At 40.7% G+C, this 19,534-nt stretch overlaps 1 protein-coding gene across 1 annotated transcript in view; it reads right to left on the bottom strand.

Moving 5' to 3' along the window:
• The window catches only part of SEL1L (SEL1L adaptor subunit of ERAD E3 ubiquitin ligase), a 38,288-nt gene that overhangs the window by 17,413 nt on the left and 1,341 nt on the right, over nucleotides 1-19,534 (bottom strand). The window contains exons 2-11 of the mRNA XM_053377751.1: nucleotides 13,784-13,821; nucleotides 12,851-13,076; nucleotides 9,514-9,681; nucleotides 8,519-8,624; nucleotides 7,253-7,415; nucleotides 5,971-6,024; nucleotides 5,816-5,875; nucleotides 4,343-4,424; nucleotides 3,301-3,455; nucleotides 556-612 (exon numbers count right to left, since the gene is read on the bottom strand). Coding sequence (XP_053233726.1) covers nucleotides 556-612; nucleotides 3,301-3,455; nucleotides 4,343-4,424; nucleotides 5,816-5,875; nucleotides 5,971-6,024; nucleotides 7,253-7,415; nucleotides 8,519-8,624; nucleotides 9,514-9,681; nucleotides 12,851-13,076; nucleotides 13,784-13,821 — 1,109 coding nt within the window. The remainder of the gene's footprint in view (nucleotides 1-555; nucleotides 613-3,300; nucleotides 3,456-4,342; nucleotides 4,425-5,815; nucleotides 5,876-5,970; nucleotides 6,025-7,252; nucleotides 7,416-8,518; nucleotides 8,625-9,513; nucleotides 9,682-12,850; nucleotides 13,077-13,783; nucleotides 13,822-19,534) is intronic.

Here is a 19,534-nt window from a genome sequence, read left to right as displayed (position 1 = left end):
CAATGTAAACTAGATTCTCATTTCAGACAGATGTATGATCTTCTATATGAAAGAGCTTAAACAAGAGCTGAGATACACCTTGTGCATTAACTGGAATCTTGCTCCTTGCATGTTCACTTTCCTAACTTCAAGACTACTATTAAATACTGAAATTCTTTCGTGTTTATTATCAAACAGTCATAACACAGCAACAGAACAGATGGCTGCTGCGTTATACATATAGTATTCCAGTTTCAGCCCAGTTACTTTTTATATGCACCCAGTTACTTTTTATATGAACTGCCCTGAGACCTCCAGGTATAGGGCGGTATATTCATTAATTAATTAATAATACTATTACAATGCAATTAATGTGCAACTAAAACTGATTGGCTGTTAATTGATTACTAATGGTGCAGCAATAAAACTGCCAGCACATTTGCAAAGCTAAGCAGGGACCAGGATAGTTTCAAATAGGATGGGGGACCGCATTGCAGGACACTGGACTAGATGACCCTTCCAACTAAGACTCTATGAACCATTCACTGCATTAACAAAACAGCAAATGAACCATACCTGATGATTTTGTTCTACGCCTCTTCCGCCATGCAGATGCAACTGCCCAAGTCCAACCTAGAACATTAATTGAAAACTTGTCATGTATATTGTAGAATGATCAAAACATATTGCAATAAGGGAAAGGAAATACTTTGAGGAGGTGATTGCCCTGCTTCATTAAACACAATAACCTGAAGCCAGCAAGCAGTGATAAATTACTGATACCGTACATTAAAATAGGGGTGGGCAACCCTTCTGTTGAGGGACATGTTTGCTCAGGGGTCATCTGTCAGGGACCAAGTCTCAGCAGTGGATTGAGCCCTGAGTCAAAAGGAGGCAGACCGTCTCATTTTCTCCCTCTCTCCCTCCCCAGCAAGCTCATCAGAACTCTGAACTGATCACTTGCAGAGGGCCTTTGAAACCAGGCTGAGGGCCATGTGTCGTCCTAGGGCTGCAGACTGAATGTTTTAGAGCAGAGATGGGCAAACACACACATAAGTTGAAGCAGTTTTGCCTAGACATGACATTTATGTTTGAACACACTTATCTTCTTCTTTTTTAAAAATAAAATAAAATTCCTTTGGGTTCTACCCATACAATCCAAATTTCCTTTTCAATTCAAGCCACTGTTTCCTAGCCTGTTTAATACTTACCTAAATGCAATGATCAGATTCGAGAGCCTGACTAAAGAAAACCTTCCAGTACAACACGGCCTCAGATCACACACAGGCAACTGGCTTGCACTGCTTTACCAGTATGCTATGACTTGAAAACTTATATGTTTTAGAAAAAAGGATTCTAATGCTGGTTGTAAGTTGGATGTCTGCAGGTTATGAGTGTAGTATTATCTCTGATTGTTTTTCAGATACAAAGTTGTTCAGTTAATGCTGTGTCATGATGTATCTGCCAAAAATTCGGTCAATCGTGAATTTCACAGTGAACTTTGGACAACAAGAGCCTCTTGGATGGGCAGTTCCTGCTTAAGAAACATAAGAAAAGGCCACTGAATGTGCTGAAGACAACTTTCTTTAAGTATGCAACAACAGCAGCAAGAATACTTATTGCAAAGTATTGGAAGACACAAGATTTACCCACCCTGGAAGAGTGGCAGATGAAGGTGATGGACTATATGGAATTGGCGGAAATGACTGGCAGAATCCGAGACCAGGGAGAAGAGTTGGTGGAAGAAGATTGGAAGAAATTTAAAGACTATTTGCAGAAATATTGTAAAATTAATGAATGTTAAAATGATGCTGGATTGAAATTAAGTGGCATTAGCAACAAGGTTAATAAGAATATGCAAAAATGGATTGATAATGGATGAAATCATATAGCTATAATATGTTAAGATATAGAGTTAAGATAAATGAAAGAGGTTAAGGATTTGCTGAATTGATTATGTAAATGGGAATACAAAAAGGGGAGGTGTGAGGAGGTCAAGGAAATAAGCAAATGAGCTTAAAGATTTCAAAAAATGGATTTGTTTTTAATTTTTTCCTATCTATTTGTTTTTTGTATTTTCTTTTTTTTCTATGTATTTTTGTATTTTTCCTTATTTCTTCCTTTTTTTGCTTTCTTTTTATTCTGTAAACCTCTGTTTTTTGTAAAACCTTAACAAATATTTTATTAAAAAAATGAATGTGCTGAAGACAAACAAATGTGTCCAACTCTGAAGTGTGCTGCACAGAGCACAGGTGTGCTGCTGAATGGACGCATTCATGACTTTATAGAAGGACAACACACACTTTTAATTAATATGACTGTCACTCACATTTTGAAAAAGTGAAGGAGACCACAATCATCTCTGTTCCTCTACCTTTAGAGGTCATGCATTCCTCCCTAAAGCTCTCATGTGCTCACAATGCCACAGACAAACTGGGGAACCTACGATCCTCCCAGTGTTGCTGGACTACAGCTCCCATCATTCATGACCACTGCGCACACTGGCTGGGGCTGATTGGCATTGGAGTCCATCAATATGCAGAGGAGGATCACAGACTCCTATCCCCAGTTTAGTTGCTATGATACAATCTTTCTCACCTGCCCCAACATGTCAACCTTTTATTGTTATTGCTTTTAAAAACAAATATCATGTACCAAATCCTGTAAGCGGTTCAAAAAAATGTGAAATAAAACTTTAACATTGTTGCTGAAAATGAGTATTTAAAGATATTAAAAAAACCAACAACGATTAAAATCAACAGCAGCTGAAAAGAAATAAAACACATGTATTTTTCGTATGTCTGGACAGTCATTTTAAGCAGGCACCACATAGAATACAGTGAAGGCCTGATGTCAATAGACAGGGAGTTCCAAAGTGCTGCCAAACTAATAAAAGAACAATTTCTTATAATGCGGAACAAATATTGTATGGAACCTGTAATGGTGCCAGTTCTGCAGATCAATGAGGTTGAGTGGACACATAGGGGGCAAGACAATCCCCCCAAGAAAACTGGTCCCAAGCCATTAAGGCCTCTATACAGCAATAGTAACTCCATGAACTTGGCCCAGTATCCAACAGGCAATCAATGCAGTCCTTCGAGCAGAGGTGTTATATGACAGGGTCTCATTCATGTCAGCAACTGTGCTAACTGCAGCTTCCAGATTAATAACAAGGGAAGCTCTACATAGAGCGCTTTGCAGTAATCTTATCATGAAGTCAGTGATGTTGATGTGTGGCCTATAGCTTTCTAGCGCTTTCCTTATATGTTGCTGTTATACCATTCTCCAAGAACAACCATTTTCCATTCTATCTAACCATACCTGTGCTTGAACATCTCCTTTTTCAGCTAGGAATTGGTAATATTGTATTAAATCTTCCTCTAGCATCCCACTTGCCATTCCTGGATTTTCTACTTCATCTGGAAGACGAATTCTCTGCACCACTGTGCCCCCTGTTAGAGAGATGTCACTAGCCACTAGAGAGAGAAGAAGAACCCTGGTTAGCAGTTACTCAAATACAATTGCTCAAAAGAAACAGAGAGGAACCATTCCAGTCAGATTCAGGACTGTTCTGCACAGCACACTTGCCACCAAGTGCAGAATCAAATGGCTGGCTGCAGTTTCCTCTCTGTGTGCCCTAATAAGTGTACCGCAGCTGCACACATTTGCACATTTTTATGCACAAACTTAACACCCCTTGCACATACACCTAAAAAACCCAAATGTGTGAACTTCCCCTCAAAAATATACAAAAGCCCTATAAAAGAGGACGAGGAGTTACCAAGCATGGGTTGCAAGAGATTAAAAAGAAAACTGTAACAGAACCATACCTTGTGTGTTAGAAACAGCCAATAAATCTGAAATGAAACCTAAATCAATATGATATTGTTGACAGTAGAGACTGAATCTCTTAAAACTAGGCTGAGCTACAAAAAGTATCCTATGCTTTTGCCACAGTGCAGATTCTAGGTTCAACCTAAAAATCAGAGCCGGCACACCCATGAGGTAGGGTGAAGCAGCCACCTCCGGCAGTGGAAAAGCAAGAGGCAGCATCCCACCTGGTCCATCACTTCTGCTGGCAGTGGTGGGGCAGGCAAAACAGAGAGGAGCAGCACATTTCTGTTTCACCTCAGGTGGAGAAGCGGGATGGGCCGGTCCTGCTAAAAATGCATAATGGCTATTGTACAAACTTCACTTTATGTGAAGAGGCTAATCTTATTTCTGTTCAAGGCACACTGAAGAACAGAAAAAGATATCCATACTTTCACATACTGACATCAACCTTGACAAGCACACAGTTCAGTGTGGACATTTTAGTTAATGGGAAATATATAGATAGATGTTTAAACAAACATACACATACCATGATTGGCTACTAGACGGTAATGTGTGAGAGCAGATTCACAACTTTGAAGGACTCCTATCCCAGCCCAGTATCGGTAGCCCTAGAAAGAAGCCACTCTTGTTATTCCAACTTACTATTAAGACGACAAAAAAAAACCACACACCACCACAATTTGGGAATAGTTCACAAATAATAATAAAAAAAGATCTTGCTGTTTTATAACTGAATTTATTTCAAGCAGATGGTGACAGAGAGAAAAGGTGAAAGACAATCATATTCAATGTCCTAGGTTCAGATTTTGTTTTCATGAAAAACTATGAACACAGTTACAACTCTGGCATATTTGAACATGGAAGGCTTTCTCAAAATCATCCACACAGTGGTTCCCTGCATAATAGCTTGCAGCTTTGGCTTATGAGAACCCACCGAAAACCAAATTTTATTGCGTCTTTCTCATCCTGCATATGTGACCAAAATCTACCACATGCAGGAATGTCTCATTAAAAAAAAATAATAATGAGGAAAGTTAACATGTTTGTGTAGACAACTGGGAACAAAAGGCTGCCTGTGCTGCGAGCAGTCTCATGCAGCGGAAGGGGAACTGGTGGTTTGGACCAGACCACCAACGTATCTGTAGCAGAGATTCAAGCAAGGCCACAGAAGTGCATCTTCTAGAATCACCACTAGAAGGGGGAGGTGGCACAGCATTGTGAGTATTGGAGGAGACACACAGCCATGTACTCCACAGGCTTGGAGTGCCTTGAAGCAGCAGTTCTCCAAGTCCCTTCTTTGCCACTGCACAGCTGTTTCCATAATAGCTAAACCAGGGTGTGAACTTACATCATCCTCTCACAGTGATCTCTTACCTCACCTCTGCCCCCTGGTGGTCCAGCTGATCAGGAAAAACAGCTGAGCAGTACCAAAGAGAGCTTGAATGTGAGTGTGCTTTTGTGTGGCATCCCTGCCCACTTTTGTTTTAGCCTCTGCCACTGCTGGCATGCACTCCTCTGGGATGACTCCTCAACTGTGGTCTACGGAGAGATGTTGACGATTCACAGCTGCACATTCTTAGTGTTAAGTTAGGAGCAACTGCACTATTTATACAGCAGGATTTGAAGCAATTATTTTATGCCAAGGGACTGATTTAAAGACCTTTAGAAACAAGAGATCCCCGAGTTGGAAGGGACCCTGAGGATCATCTAGTCTAACCCCCTGCAATGCAGGAATATGCAGCTCTCCCGTATGGGGATTGAACCTGCAACCCTGGTGCTATCAGCACCATGCTGCAACCAACTGAGTTATCCAGCTGGTCTCAAGTACTAAACATGGAAATGTTGCACTTAAAAACAGACTAAGCCATAAAAATAAAACGAATGCTTCAGAACGGAACACCTTGTACTTTTAGATATTGTAATATGCTTTCCTTTTGGTAATATGATACATTGCAGGTTTTATTCAATTACTTGTGTGTTAGATGACAAATGGACTTACCAGAATCATATGCGCTATCAAATTTCCTCCAAGGGCACCAAAAGTGTAATAAACTAGTGCCTACAGAAAAAAAGCAGAGGCTGGTTAATAACATTGTTTTTACTGGCATATTCATCAGAAAAAGACTTGGGGAAACATCAGTAGAATTGCCATACCTTTGCTTGGCTGGAATCAACACCAAGGCCAGAGGCATAGAGAAATCCAAGAGCCTGAAATGGAAGAACACAGTTCACAATTGGCAATTTCAGGACTGGTTTAACTACCATTACAACCTGCTTTACAAGGTTACTGTGCTTATATATTTATTGTTAATACAAAGTATGCAGATAGCAGGATTATATCCATGCAATATACCTGACCTTTCAGGCGCAGTGCAAGGGTTGCTTATCTGGCTTGAGTAAGTCACAAGGTTTTTTTTATTTATTATTTAATCTTTAAGGTGTTACAAGAAACTTACACAACTACTCTTTTGGAAAATATGGATTTTTGCAACAGTACGTAGCTTTTTAAGTAAAAGGATTTGAAATATTGTCCACATAACATGTTTATGTTAGTGTCAACAAACTAGGCATTTCACAACAGTAACCAGGCAGAACATTAAATTTGAAAGCAACATAGTACGGTACACAAGCTAAAAGTTTATTATGGAGATTACTACCCTTAGAGTTCGTTTGTCTGTGAGCCCATCTAAAAATAGGCTTGCAGCGAGAATAGGAGGAAAACCTCACAACAATGCAACCTTTATGTTCCTCAATGGGCTAACCCCCTGCCCCGCCAACCTCAACAGAAAAGCCACACACAGGATTTTATTTTGGCTCCAACTCAGTGAAGATTAGGTGGATACCAAAAGATGTGATATGCTTGTTGAGAGATTAAAATGGAATGGAAAGTCAGGTTTTACTAATCTCAGTAATAAATTTGCCGTTAAGGAAAAAGTATAATTTAGACAAGTAATTCTGCATCACTTTAACGACCTCGTTTTTCCTTTCTGTAGAGGAAAAAAACCTAGCTGAAGTCTATGAAGCTCTTTAAAAATGGTATGAACATGATGCAGACATAGTTCTTACTGAAACCACCTGTCCTGCTTGGCTGACCCTGAGAACTGCTGCCATACCTCTCAGAGCAACTGAGCATGATCGATGTGAATAGTTGAACATGTGCTTTGATACGAGCAAACTATTTTAGGTAACACCAAACGAGCAGGCAAACCTTACATCAGCCATAGGTGCCCTGGAGGTATATGAGGCCTTATAACACAGAAACAGTGACAGCAAAACAGGTTGATCATTTCTTTTGGCAGATTGCATGCAAGGAGGGCTGCCAACGAGCAGAGGAAATGCACACTCCTTAGAACAAACCACACAACGCAAGTCATATGCAATTTTACAAACGTTCAAACACTGCTTAACAAAGGAGGACACTTTAAGGTATACATACTGTTTGCCCCTTAGGAGACCCTTCTTCAGTCAGTTTCTCAAAGAGTTCTTTAGCTGACCGAACGTTTTGCTTCAAGTAGTCCCCAAACAACATGGCGTAAGACACTTTTTCCATTGCTTTTGTATGATTCATGTCAGCTGCTCTCATAAGATACTGATAGGCTCTTAAAGAAAAAGAATAGGTGTGAACATAAGTAAGTATCATCTGCAAAGTGATGACACCCAACTCCAAATCCACAGACACCCAGCACCAGCGATTTCATGTTGATAGTAAGCAGCATGGGGACAAGACAAAATTTTGTAGAATCCTGTAAGGGCACAAAGTTGAGCAGCAACAATCAGCTATGCAAGGCAGGGGTAGGCATAAAATGGTGCTCCTCTCCCAACACAGTGAGATACCCCCAGAGCAGAACTTTCCGAACTTTTCATGTTGGTGACACACTTTTTAGATATGCATCATTTCGCAACACAGTAATTCAGTTTTATTGGAAAACTGGAGGTTAAACTAACCCCTTTCCAGCCCCGGGAGGTGTGTGGGGAGCGTTCAGGTGACACAACTACACACTGCAGCTGACATGCTAATATGTTGTGACACATAGTTTGGTAAGCTCTGCCCTACAGAATACCATAGTGGAAGGTACTGAGAGCCACGGAGAGGTCCAGCAGAACCAACAGAAAAACACAACATTGCCCAGTTCATAGCATGGACCACCCACCACTGTAACAAAGTAAGTTTCAGTCACAAAACCAGGCCAAAACCTACACAGGAAAGGATCCAAGGAGCCAGTATCATACAACAAATGTTCTTTGCTTGTTTCCTAGATAGCCAGAACCCAAGTAGTTTTAGGGTATGGAGGCAGTTCCTCCGTTCTAGCATGGAAGACCTACACATGGAAGCTCCCACTTGAGACTGTAAACAACTATCTCTAAGGCATGCCTGGTGAGAATGTAGAAAGAAGCCTTCTCAGCAGCTGTGCCCAGGTTACGGATCCTTCTTGGGCTTTTCTGCCACCTATCCAAGATTACAGTTACTCATATACTTGGATGAGACAAGTTAAACTCATTACAACAGTTCTTTAAAATTTCACTTGCTCCCCGTAAGTGCAAAAGTTCTATGAAGTTGGATTTGAAACCACTGCATTCCTCTTTATGTATTATTTGCAATTGAAAACAAAATTTTAGCAGTATAAAATAAAGTTGGCCAGTCACATTTATAAATTTAAAAACTGGCCTAATTCTCTTTCTCTCTCACACACATGTAACTCACTCTTTCTTCTGGGCCTTTTTACTGCTTTCATTAAGGATTTTCATTCCAGTCTGGTAAACATCCTCTGCCTCTTGCATTTGTCTTCTCCTATTAGATTCTTCTTCAGCTTTTTTTTTTTTAAAGAAAAGTATAAAAAAGAATAATTAATACTTTAGCCACCAAGAAACTGCTCACACTGTTCTCAGGGCAGCTATCTCGGCTGATACAGAATGCCACAACCTACATATTTCACACTGGGTTCCTGTGCTTTTAACAAACCACTGTGCTTCATATTTCTTTGTCTTGCAGAAGGCAAAAGGGGAAAGGCTCAGAAGAAAACAAAGTTAACCATGAACTGAAAATAGTCAAAAGTATACCTAGCACAGAGTTTGGTGATCATGTTAAAAAGAGTGACAAGCATCTTCTTGAACTCTGTAAAGTAAAATCGTATCCTCCTCTTGAAAAAAAGAAATTATGCTTGCTTCCACTTTTTTCATGTAACTGTTAAGTGAAGATATATTTACTGCTTCATGGTGACCAGAGCAACTTTTATTCTCCCAGTAAGGTTAATTTACAGTTCCTTAACACCAAACTGCATGCTGCTGTCAGTTCCAAGTTTTGTCCCCACAGCTTTTTCTTAAGTAAAAAGCACCCTTTTCCAGCTACTTTCCCCACCACTGTGGGGGAAACAGTGGGAAAGCAGCTAGATCAAGGGAAATTCACAAAGCAAAAAGGCAACAGTGACCTCATCTTTTGTTTTCAACACTGGGTACTTGGAGGTTCCCCAAATAATCTGGCTAATCTCCTGTTAGAGCCATCTAAGCCACTGGCCACCACCAGACCTTGGAGGAGCCAAATCCACTTATTATTTTGTCTGTCCCAAATAACTTCAGCAGATGACCCCCAAGTCCTATTGTTATAAGAACAGGTATTCAATTTCTGTCTCAGCACCATTCATTGACTTAATCTCATGCAGCTCAAGAGATGGAATCTCTTAGCATAGCTGCCATACTTACTTTCACAGAAGCCCCACTTTTGATCAGCCTTGTAGTCGTAGGTTGTTGCACACCAGAGTCTACCGTCTTCCCTTCCATCTGCAGTACATTCTGAGTATTCCTTCTCCAGAAAAAGAAAGGGGAAGTAGCATGGCTCACCATCTGCAGTTCCTCCAATGGCTGTCAAAACTAAAAACAGCAACAGCAACAACAACCCAACATATCTTGCATTATTAACATATCTTGAAGGAAGGAGCTCAACTGCTGCTAAGAGTTTGTTTTTACCCAGCTTTTTAGTTAAAATAGAACATGTGGCATCTTTTGGTATTTTCCTTTCAAAATGTAGAAATTGTCTATAAGATTGCAACCTAAATCAAAGTATCAATTTTCAGTATGGCAATCTTATCCCAACTTCCCTGGGAATAAACCCCACTGAATTCAATAGGAGTACACATAGTTAGGATTAGTTAGAAGCTCTGGAAATTACAATAATTCAGGAAATCACACACACGAGACTGGTAGTTCACTAATTAGTAATTATCGCCTGGCAGCAAAAGGACCACATGTGTGCAAAGTTGTTTACACCATGTCTCATTGCTGTTGCATAGCGATTCAGACACATTAGGCAGCTCTGAACACTCTCACATACAGTGTACATATTTCCTATTAATTATCAAGCTGAAAAGCAATTTGAAATTCAGAAGAACTCAATAACCAGGAGAAACGAAGCACTGTAAAGTGAAATTCTCACTGACACACCTATTATAAGGCTATTGCTTGATTAAGTTGATTATAGAGGAAATCTCTCCCACATCTACTTGAATTCAACAGGTCTTTCTGTGCTAAAGACATAGGGGAAGGCCTGCCAAACCTTTGGGGCCAGGGGGGTGGCAGAAATGGTTACCACATTTAAGGAGCAGAAGTGGAGGTAGGACCAGGAAAAGGTGCAGGCATGCAATCTGCACCTCTCCTCTGTGATGGGGGCTGTTCAATCCTAGCATCTAATGAAATCTGGGCATATGGAACTTCTACTTGTGCAACTTTCTCTTCTCCTCCCACCCTACAGCTCCCGGTATGCCCCCAAACTCCTGCTCCAGAGGGCTGGGGGACCCTCTGGAGCAGATGGGGGTTAGGGGAGAAGGGAGAAAGTCCTGTTGCATCTGCTGGTGTGACAATGGATATTGCCAAAGTTTCTTAACAGAAGAAGAAAACAGCTTTGGATTTGTGCAGCTTTAGGTTTCTACGAGTCGTTTTCAGATGTAACGCTAGACTGAAAGTTACAAAGTCAGTGATTATAGTTGACGTGGCATTAGGAGAGAAGTTAAAATCAGGCAACACATCCTGTGTTTATCATGCATGAAGCACATCTATTCTCAAGCATGTTATAATTAGATATTTTAAAAGGTTTCATTACAGTTTAGTGACTACTGCTTTGCTTGCAGTTTCAAACCTCTGGGAGATTCCAGGTTCAATACATTTTATTAACACTGGATATTCTTTGCACTGAGTAGCTGACAGTAATGGACAAAAACTGTCAGCCACTTGCCAGTTAAACTACAATGGTGACTCGTGTGTATACTAGTACTACTACTACTACTACCCACCACCACAAGGGAGTGGGTGGCGCTGTGGTCTAAACCACTGAACCTCTTGGGCTTGCTGTTCAGAAGGTCGGCGGTTTGAATCCGCACGACAGGGTTGCTCTGCCCTAGCTTCTGCCAACCTAGCAGTTCAAAAGCACACCAGTGCAAGTAGATAAATAGGGAGCCCTGTGGTAGGCAGGTAAACACTATTTCTGTGCACACTGGCACTCGTCACAGTGTTGCATTGCACCAGAAGCGGTTCAGTCATGCTGGCCACATGACCCAGAAAGCTGTCTGTGGACACCGGCTCCCTCGGCCTGAAGCAAGATGCGTGCCACACCTCAGTCACCTTTGACTGGACTTAACCATACAGGGGTCCTTTACCTTTTTTTACTACTATTACTGCTACTTATAGTTATTGTTGTTATTATTATTATTATCAACAACAACAACATATATGAATCAATTTACAGATACTGTAGAGTGTGTTTCATTTTGAAACGTAAGAGTAGAATGCAGTTAACTGTGATAAAAAAGCAATGTTGACTGTTCTTTGGAAATAAACAGATTTTTGCATATCTTTACACTTAAACCTCTCTAATGCTCTCCTAGATCAATGTTCTAGAGGTGGGAAATCTCTGAGAGTTTATACACATTCACTTTCCTTGTACTCAGTTCCATGTTTAAGACCATAACAGCGCAATCTTATATCTTCAGCTGGCTTTATTCTCATATAAAGAGATTGCAACCAAAGAGGCTCTGCAGACTCACAAGCCGCTTGCCTCTTGCCACAAGCCTTCCTCTTATTAAAGCTAGAACTGGTGCAAAGCAGCGCTACGACTGAGCAATGAAAAGCAGACTTATTCCTAAGTAGGCTCCATCAACATTTTGTACAAAGTTAACAAGTCTTACTTTTCCTCACCATGAACTAACAAGCTGAAAAACAGCCTTCCATTCCTACCCCTAAAGTTCAAATCCTCATAAATGCCAACTGGTCTTTAAACATTTGAAGATTCTCTTTTTGCCAGTTTTGTTTAGATCAAATTTCCATGGGAGGCTGTGGACTCTCCTTCCTTGGAGTTTGTTAAGGAGGGAGAGTTGTTGAGCTTTTTTTGCCCAGACACTGCTGCTGACTGCAGTATTCTGGATATGTCTGGGAAATTCTGGACGTATGGCAACCCTGGATCTTTAGCTGAGATTCCTGGACTAGATGACCCATCCAGCTCTATGATTCTATGATTCTAAACCAACCGATTCTGTAGCCCTGTGGTGAATGCAAGGAATGAAAGGGGGTTGACTACACAGCTAAACAAAGCAGTACCACTTTAAACCTGTATCAAAAGGGACTATTAGCAATTCTGATGCCACAATTCCATACCCTTACTTATTCCAGCTTTATGTTCTATAATGAATAGAAACAAACTTCGACGAGAAGAATTGGATCTTCTACCACTGAAACTGATGCAACCCAAGGAATAGTATTTGTCACCATTAATGGACTGAATAAACCACATCAAGCCAGTGAAAAGCTGAGACCACAGGTCACCATTTCCTACTATTCTTGAGATTTACCAGTTTTACTCTTAATTTTTTTAATTCAACTTGTGATAAGTTATAAAACTTCAATTACACAGCTCCAGCAAAAGAGTATTCTTGCAGGGAAACACAAGCCCAAAACTTTTTTTTTTTTATTTAGTCATTAATTCACTTTTATCTTGCACAGGGCAACCCAAAGCAACTTATAACCAACCAACCAACCAACCAACCAAGATTACCTGCTTTTTGTGCTTCTACCTCTTCCAAATCCTTATTTAATAGGGATGACAGTTCTAGAGAATTCAGCTCCTCCAAAGTTCTTTCCTTTTCCTCCTCTTGGCTTCTGAAACTCTCTCCATCTTCAATGTGAGACTCAGGTTCATCAGAGTCAATGAAGATCTGACCTGCTACCACATGGGTTCCAGCTGAATGGTCTTTCACCTGTTCCTCAGAAGGCAAGGTTGTCTAGGGAATGAGCAGCAGGGAGAATAAAGTAGATAAAAGCTTCTGATCATCTCATATGCAGAAGATTTTTGACAAATGCAAACAAAGCTGGAGTTTTTCATATTTAGGCGTACACTGAATACATGCAAAGAGTCAAAGGGTTTGAGCATTCTTCTTCTTTTGAATATGTGCCCTGTTCACTCACTCAGACTTATTTTCAGAATCTAGTGTATTCATTTAACATGTAAACCTGTTCTCTACTCACAGCAGCTCATCTATTTCCTACTACACTAGCCTACCCCAGTCCCAAATTTTCTTTGGGTGAGATCAGATTATGACCATTTTCTTGTGCAAAAGAACTTTGGTTTCTCCTCTCCATCCTCAAACCCCTGCACCCCCCCCCCCGATCTGCTCTGGAGGGTATCCCAACCTGCCATAGCAGGGACAACTGGAGGATTTGGAACAGAATGAAGACTCTTTGCACTACTGGATGTCCATTCATGCAATGCTGGATCTTGCCCACCATTTTTAAAAATCCATGTTGAAATTACTGTTTCTGCTCCATGTCAAGGAGCAATTATAATTATAGTCTAAAGTACTTGTGTGTATGTATGTATATTTATTGCTCTTTTTACATTCCACATAATAATTCTTTTGTCACATGTTGGTAACTGGAAAATTCATATTGGTTTTCATCAGCAAGAATCACACAGAGATTCTGTGCTCACCTTTGATTCAAAGGGCTCCTCTTGAGTTCCTTCTTCATCTGCAAAATTAAATAGTACTTTAATAGAAGTTAGATGGAACAAAGGCATGTAAATTTTATTGAACAGAACGGGAATCCCCTGGAAAGTATCGGCCACACAAAGCCTCTGTTTAAATTTGTAACTTTTTACAGTTTCAAAAACAAAATATCTGAACAAATCATGCTCCCATTAAAAGCGTGGTAGAACACTTATTCTCCCATCCCAAATGTCACTCAACAGTTTAAGCTGATTGTAGATATTGGTATCTTTTATTGGCACCTGATCTCTGCAATGTATAAAATATATTCTAGAAATAATACACTGTATTAGAGACAAGCTCTTAATTTTATAGCTCTACTAATCATAGGTAAAGGTAAAGGTACCCCTGACCGTTAGGTCCAGTCATGACCGACTCTGGGGCTGCGGTGCTCATCTCGCTTTACTGGCCGAGGGAGCCAGCGTACAGCTTCTGGGTCATGTGGCCAGCATGACTAAGCCACTTCTGGCGAAGCGGAGCAGTGCACAGAAACACTGTTTACCTTCCCGCTGGAGCAGTACCTATTTATCTACTTGCACTCTGACGTGCTTTCAAACTGCTAGGTTGGCAGGAGCTTGGACCGAGCAAGGGGAGCTCACCCTGTCGCAGGGATTTGAACCGCCGACCTTCTGATAGGCAAGCCCTAGGCTCTGTGGTTTAGACAACAGTGCCACCCGTGTCACAGAAGAGCAAAAAAATATCATTTCATAGAAGAGCTCACAGAAAGGACACTGATAACATAAGATGAGCTTTCTGAATCAGGCTGGTGGCCCATCTAGTCTAGCATCCTGTTCTTACAGTGATCAACCAAATGCTCTGTGCTGTGTAAAGAAATACTTTCTTTTTATCTTATATTATCTGTTTTCATAAAGCTTGCAGGTTAGCAGTGAGAACTTTGGTTTCATTTTACCTATAAAAGTTAAACCTGCTGCTTTACTTAACGTCAAGCCAGTCATTTTGAGTCTTCATGGAAGAGATGTAGAAACAGCGCGGGGGGTGGGGGTGGGAGTCACCTAGTGGCAGACAGTGCAAATCCTAAGTAGATATGATTTCATCAAGATTTTTAATGAGCAGTTCTGCTTGCACTGGAAAAAACCCTGCTAGAGAACTGCAATGACGATACAAGGTCTATTTTTCTTTGAAAATTTATTTGTTTTATAACTATGAAACTGAAGTGATTATGTAATAAATTCCATATATAAGCAGACTAATATTAAGAAGATGTATAAAGAGAGAAAATATCAGGTTACAAATAATTTTAAATGGAACCCACTGAACCACCAGAACTGGTAAGTGTATTTTCATGTGTATCTTTAAGAGTGAAGCAAGCAGTGTTTCATTCTCATTGCATCATGTTAACATCTCTCTGAAGGAACAAGCTCTATATTAAGTTGTAGACAAACACAGCTGATTGTTAGCAAATAGATGTTCTTTCCAAAGCAAGGAGAAAAACAGGTCAAGTTTATTTAGTTGGTTTTTTTAGTACTTATACAGTTTTCCCCTTAAGTTCAACAATTGATTGATATGTGAAACAAAAATTGGTGGAGAAGGGCTCATTGACTCTGTTACTGTTCCCAGCATTAAACTCCTAGAAAACAGATTGACATTTTATCTGCCCAACAAAAAAAGTAAATTTCTTTTAAAATAATGTGAGGGACCCTATAATTATGAGTATTGATATACAGCTATTTGGAAGCTTACTCTGCTCGTATTTTGACTCTCCATTATATGTTTTGGAAAGTGGTTTGTCCATCTATGGGTTCGGTATCATTGCCCAGTTTGATGCGACCACCCAATCTGGTGTGATGAGTCCAAACTGTGGCGTTTGAGACAACTCTGAAGAGACCATCACCCAATTTGGCACAATAGTTCCTGAAACGTAGAGGTGATCTATATTTGGTTATCATCATATGACATTTTGAATCCAGATGGTGGGCTAAAACTTTCAAAACTGAGAAGTGTCTTTTCTGCATTCTGGATAGCAGTATGATATAACATGCTCATTCCCATCAGTGTTCTTACACTTGCAATTACTTGTAATGTCTTCCTGGTTTTTGTTTGAATATAGTATTAAAAATATTTTACAAAAACAACAACACCTGAAAATACTGTAACCATATTTGGCATGAAAGTAACAGAGCTGTGCACTGGATTTGGCCAAAGCCCACACTGAAACAGGCTGATCTGGGCTTGGACCAAATTGAGTCAAGATAACCCCAGGTCAAGTCACCTTGAGCAATCTGGGACTGGGTGGGAAGGAGAGTCAGCCAGCATCTGCAAAGGGCAGCCCAGGGCTGTCTGCAAGAGGACTTTCAAGGAGTTCTGACTGAGTGTGCCTGATCCCAGCAGGGGAACACACACACAGGGTCAAACTGAACTGAATTGAACCCTGCACAAAATAGCTGCTGGGATTTGCAGGAAGAGAAAACTTAACCCCAGAATCAGGAGAGGAGAAGAGCTGGCTGCTGTCCCTGTGCTGAGCCAGTGCCAAAGGACAGTCAATCTCTGGGCTCCAGGGTGATGGTGACATCTGATGTTAGTGTCAACTGAGGGGTGAGTGAGTTGGTCCAGTGGTTGCTTCCCATAATGCAGCAGCAACAACTGTTAGGCAAGTGGCAGTCATAGAGTGGGAGAAGGTGGCACTGGTGGCTGTGGAAACAGCTGGGGCCTGAACCACATTGAGCAGGGACATGTTGGGGGCAAGAATGTGGGCGTGGGGAATGCCAGAATGGGGATGCCAAGCAGGCCTAGTATAGAAGCCAAGCATGGGCAGCAGTACTGCAGGAACTGCACACCAAGGGTGCAGTCCTGGTAGCTGCAGGGGTCTGCTTTGTCGGGATCCTTCTTGCTTGGAATGTGTTTAAGTAGAATTCAGAAGCCCTGAATCCACCTGCTCTCTGTAGTGTGGTCAGGAGTAGAGTGAAAAGAGATGTTTCCCAGGCTAGGTTGGGAGCCTGGGTTTCGGGTTTGTGTGTGTTTGTCTCTGTTGGAGAGCTCTTTTGGGGGTGGCGAAGCAGTGGAGACATCTTGAAATGTACATTGCTGTTTAAAAAACCCCCAACAAAAACCAAACCTGGAACAAAGATAGGCAAATTACCTCTAAAGTCAAAATAGCTAAGGTCTCTGATTCCTTATTTCCAGGAAGTACTATAAATTTTCTCAAGGTTGAAGAGACAGAAACTAGATGTCCTTGTCCCTGAAAGGTTTTATGAGCAGACTTCCTGCTGGATCACATGACTGATGCTTTCAAAACCCATCTTGGGTATTTGTCAGCATGTTATTACAGTATTCAAGGAAGCCTATGACAAATTGACCATACACACACTCTGGAATATCTAGAGCCAATTCCAGATTTCAGTCTTGTCTTGAGCTGTGCACTTTTGCCAACTGGTCTTTTTAAATATGCTTTGAGTGAAATCTAATGAAGTCAAGTAGACCGAATGAAATAAATGAACTTGAACTTAATTCCATAGATTTTAATTGGCTGACTCTGAATACAATTTAGTTGGCTATCATCCTGTGTGTTAAACTTATGAACTGCAAAATGCAAGGACTGTACAGTGGTACCTCGGGTTAAGCACTTAATTCGTTCCGGAGGTCCGTTCTTAACCTGAAACTGTTCTTAACCTGAAGCACCACTTTAGCTAATGGGGTCTCCTGCTGCTGCCACGCCGCCCGATTTCTGTTCTTATCCTGAAGCAAAGTTCTTAACCTGAAGCACTATTTCTGAGTTAGCGGAGTCTGTAACCTGAAGCGTATGTAACCTGAAGCGTATGTAACCTGAGGTACCATTGTAATGTAAATCTACATCCACACATAAAAATGTGTTATTTTGTGGGAAAAGGTTAGCATAAAAAAACCTGATTCCAAAGTTAATTACTGTATGCCAACCAAAACTTCACAAGTATTAAAATGCTTGTGCCAGAAGACAGGAGGATGACACATTACATGTTAATGGGCTTATCCAATGAAGTCATTGAGTCTGCAGAACCACTTGCATTCATGTCATGGAACTTCTCTACCCACCATACACCAACTGTGGCCATCCTTACCCTCACAAATCTGTTCTGGAGATTCCCTCAACCCTCCAGAGTAGATTGGGGGATGAAGGGGAGAAGAGAGAAGTGAGGTTCCATTGCATGAGCAGCAGTTATTGTTGGATACAACACTGTCCTTTTTAGTGTCTTGGTCATTGTAAAGGATAAAAAAAGAACCCTGAAACACACTTCCTGCATAAAACAACTAGCCACATTGCTTGATTCCTTTCTTTTGCTTCACAGAACTGATTATTCTAAAAAAATACTTATGGGAAAAGTCCAGATGGCAAGTTTAAAACAGGTAATCATATCTTTGGTTGAGATAAGTTGCCAAGTGGCACAGAAAGTTGTTCACAGTACTAGTAATTAGAACTTCCACATCAAATTGTTCAACAGGATGGGAAAAGAAAACGACCAAAGAATCTTTAAGCTGAGATAAAACTATAAAATTGAGCTACGGTGCATATGAAAGAGGGATTATTAATTGTGTTCTGGTTTTAGCTACATACATGCAGTGGGGGTGTTGTTTTGCTTTAAAATTTAACATACATTCAAAGGTACACTATGCATTCAAAATAACCAGTTACTTGCAACCACTGCCCCTGGGTTAGCTATTCAATATGCAGACACTCTCCAGCCCCATCTTTCCTCAGCTACATGCCCATCCAGACATTATCTCTGTACAAAGATCTGTATTAGCTGCCAATCTGAAATTCAAAGGGTTACTTTTCATATATAAAACCCATAACAGCATGGGATCATTTACTTTAGGATTGCCTTACCCCATAAATGCTCACTTCGATCTGACACAAAGTGTTATTCTGCACTTGTAAGGAATCACTTTCATTATGTCACTCTGGAACTCCCTGTCCACTGACATTAGGCAGATGCATGCATCTGCTGTATTGTTTTCAGTGCCTACTAAAAACTTTTTTGTTTGGGCAAGCCTATCCAGATATTTAACACTAACATGTATTTTAATACATCATTTAATACATTTTAACTAATGATTTTATTTGTGGTTTGATTTTTGTTGGATTAACTTGTTTTTAACTTTGACTTTTATTGTTAACTTTAATGCATATTTTATTTTATGTAGACCACTGAGAAGTTTTTACAATTACAAATTCCATTAGATAAATGAATAAAGCTGTGTCCCACTGACCAATGTCATGAATCTCTGAGTGCCACCTGTTATGAGTATCCTATTCATTTGGGCTCTTTGCTGCATCACCAGCAAGCGAATTCACTGCCTCCTGGCAGCTCACCCACAGGAACAAATGAACCAGAGAGGCATACAAAGTAATCACTGGGATGCCAAAATTCACTTACATAAGTATGTGGGAGTAAAATCCAATGTCTTTTCCCATGGTTCAAGCAAGTGGCTTACCTGCTACGTGAAATCCCCTACAGTCCAATAGAGTCTAGGGTCTTCTCTCTCTTCTGCCCAAGCCATAGACACAACCCTTATTTAAACAGAATATGGGCTACAAGGAAACCCTTGCCCATATACACATTCCATGTGTGCACTTTGTCAAGTTTAAATGCACTTGCCTCCCTGCCACTCGCCACCAATCTATTATCATAGAACGTTAACGTCTGTTAGGGAGTAGGCAACGGCAGGAGGGCTCTGTTACTTCGGGTAAGTGGCAATAGTAG

Source organism: Podarcis raffonei, chromosome 1, assembly GCF_027172205.1.
Source record: "Podarcis raffonei isolate rPodRaf1 chromosome 1, rPodRaf1.pri, whole genome shotgun sequence".
Lineage (NCBI taxonomy): Eukaryota > Metazoa > Chordata > Lepidosauria > Squamata > Lacertidae > Podarcis > Podarcis raffonei.
The sequence above is the reverse complement of the archived record's forward strand: the minus strand, read 5'-3'. Positions and strand labels throughout refer to the sequence as shown.